The following is a 2,723-nucleotide window of genomic DNA, read 5'->3' on the forward strand; positions in this document are numbered from 1 at the left end:
CACTTCATCTGCAGTTTATCTTTTTACTCAGATGTGTAAAGAGGCAGAACGTCTCATCACAGCTGACACAAAACACGACATCATCAGAAACATGAGACTTCCTGAACACAAAAGAGAGCAGCAAAGTGACGACACGTCAGCCAATCAGCTGCCAGCTTCACCATCACAACAACAACAACAAGGCTCTACAAAATTATTTCAAAATAGAAAAACATCATTTGTATTTATTCCGTGTTTTTGTTTTATTAGAGGGGTTTGACTCTATGCGACCTGTAAACACTGGGCCGTCCCTTCTTGTTGATCAGTAAACAACAAGCATCAGAACTGTCAACTATAATCTACATGAGCTCATATAAACATGTACACTACTGCACATGTATGAACTTTGACCCCTAAAAAGCTGCACTGTAAAAAAGAAAAGAAAATCAGATCAGAAGACCAAAAAGTAGAATCTCGATTTTCGACCTATTTTTCTGTCATTTCTGTAATTTTTTCTAATATTTCCATACAATATTTGGTTAGAATCACAAACGTTAATAGTAAAAACAAAACTGTCAGAATTTATCCCCAAAGTAAAATAATGATACAAAAAATATAGAAGAAGAAAGAAAAGAAGAAAAGTCAAAACACCAAACGTCTTTTATCTGGAGGATTCAAACACGTGAACATGTGAACATGTGAACATGTGAACATGTGAACATGCTTCCATCATGACTGAGAGGCTCACACATGTTGAGCTCATGTCTGTAAGTGAGTGTTTACAGTGCAGGATTTTCTGGAGGACAAAGTCTCAGAGTTTGTGTTTCTTTGCTGCATGAACCTGGAGCCTCCATCACATCAGGACCATCACCTTGACTCCATGATGTCACCAGGCTTCCACTGCAGAAGGACGTCTGGAGGTGCAGAGGGAAGGACCTGAAGGACCTGATGGACCTGATAGATCTAATGGATCTAATGGACCTGAAGGACCTGAAGGACCTGATGGACCTAAAGGACCTGAAGGACCTGATGGACCTGATGGACCTGAAGGACCTAAAGGACCTGAAGGACCTAAAGGACCTGAAGGACCTGAAGGACCTGAAGGACCTAATGGACCTGAAGGACCTGATGGACCTGAAGGACCTAAAGGACCCGAAGGACCTGATGGACCTGAAGGACCTGAAGGACCCGAAGGACCCGAAGGACCTAATGGACCTGAAGGACCTGAAGGACCTGAAGGACCTGAAGGACCTAATGGACCTGAAGGACCTGATGGACCTGATGGACCTAAAGGACCTAAATGACCTGAAGGACCTGATGGACCTGCTCATTTCAGTATCCACCTACTTCCTTTTCAACACGCTGCCTCACAAACTGCTCTCATGTTTGTCTGCTCGCCGTTTGGCGGTTTTGTCCGTCGGTTGCGGCTCCGGTAAACACGTGGCCTTTGCTCTGCCGCTAGAGTACACTGCTCCGTTGGGTAGCCTCCCAGCATCCTCCAGGGGCAGCTGGGTGGAGCTGAAGGCCAGGGGGGGGATGGTGTTGACCAGGATGAGCTGCAGAGGCTTCTTCTCCGGCCGGTACCGGCAGCGGACGTACCGTGAGAACGCGGCGCGGTACGTCTTGTTGAACAGCGTGTAGACCAGAGGGTTGACGGCAGACGACAGGTAGCCCACCCAGACGAACACATTCAGCAGGCCGCCCATGAGCGCCGGGTCGCACGCCGCCGTGTCGCACACCACTGCCAGCACGTTGGTGATGAAGAACGGGCACCACATGACCACAAACAGGAAGAACACCACGCCCAGGACCTTGGAAGCTTTCTGCTCGTTGCTGATGGACTGCATGGTGCGCCGGCCGAACAGCGAGCCAGACTCGCCGCCGCGAACGCCCCCCGGGCCGCCGCCCGTGTGGCTGTTCTCGCGGTTTAAGGAGCGCCTGAAAAGCTTCTCAGAGGACAGCGAGGTTTGTGGCAGGAAACTGAGGGTGAAGGTGGTGCTCCATTTGGGCCGAGGGACCAGCTGGTCCAAGCACAGGGTAGCCTCGTTCTGCAGGGCGCCGATGGTCAGGAAGTAGGTGACCACCATGATGGTGAGGGGGATGAAGAAGGCCACGAAGGAGCCGACCAGCACAAAGCTATCATCCGTCAGCTGGCAGCTGCCGTCTCTGAAGACCTTAGAGTGATCTCTGAGCCCCAGCACGGGGATCGGCATGGAGATCCCTGCAGGAGGAAGAGCAGGAGAGGAAGAGGAGAGGACCCCCCGCACATCATCATCATCATCATCATCATCATCATCATCATCATCATCATCAGCTTACCGGCTCCACTAACTACCTGCATGACCAGCTACTCCAGGAGAGACACTCTCTCTCTCTCTTTCTCTCTCTTTCTCTCTCTCTCTCTCTCTCTCTCTCTCTCTCTCTCTCTCTCACTCTCTCTCTCCCTCTCTCTCTCTCTCTCTCTCTCTCTCTCTCTCTCTCTCTCTCTCTCTTTCTCTCATCTCTCACTCTCTCTCTCTCTCTCCATCACTCTCTCTCTCTCTCTCTTTCTCTCACTCTCTCTCTCTCTCTCTCTCTCTCTCTCTCTCTCTTTCTCTCACTCTCTCTCTCTCTCTCTCTCTCTCTCTCTCTTTCTCTCACTCTCTCTCTCTCTCTCTCTCTCACTCTCTCTCTCTCTCTTTCTCTCACTCTCTCTCTCTCTCTCTCTCTCCCTCTCTCTCTCTCTCTCTCTCTCTCTTTCTCTC

At 50.0% G+C, this 2,723-nt stretch overlaps 1 protein-coding gene across 1 annotated transcript; it reads right to left on the reverse strand.

The window, feature by feature from the left end:
• Positions 1–1,346: 1,346 nt before the first annotated feature.
• Positions 1,347–2,320, reverse strand: LOC142990732 (5-hydroxytryptamine receptor 2A-like). The gene is made up of 2 exons (XM_076140590.1): positions 2,299–2,320; positions 1,347–2,200 (listed from the first exon to the last, which is right to left on the reverse strand). Exons 1-2 carry the CDS (start codon positions 2,318–2,320, stop codon positions 1,347–1,349), a joined length of 876 nt encoding a protein of 291 aa, XP_075996705.1.
• Between the last annotated feature and the right edge of the window lie 403 nt (positions 2,321–2,723).

The sequence above is a fragment of the Genypterus blacodes genome, unplaced genomic scaffold (assembly GCF_046128005.1).
Source record: "Genypterus blacodes isolate CSIRO-AG114 ecotype Tasmania unplaced genomic scaffold, CSIRO-AGI_Gbla_v1 ptg000698l_1, whole genome shotgun sequence".
Lineage (NCBI taxonomy): Eukaryota > Metazoa > Chordata > Actinopteri > Ophidiiformes > Ophidiidae > Genypterus > Genypterus blacodes.

Coding starts and splice junctions, on each gene's coding strand:
- LOC142990732 (XM_076140590.1), bottom strand. CDS start 2,320: ATGCAGGTAGTTAGTGGAGCCG. Junction 2,201..2,298: donor GCAGGTAGTTAGTGGAGCCG/GTAAGCTGATGA, acceptor TTCCTCCTGCAG/GGATCTCCATGCCGATCCCC.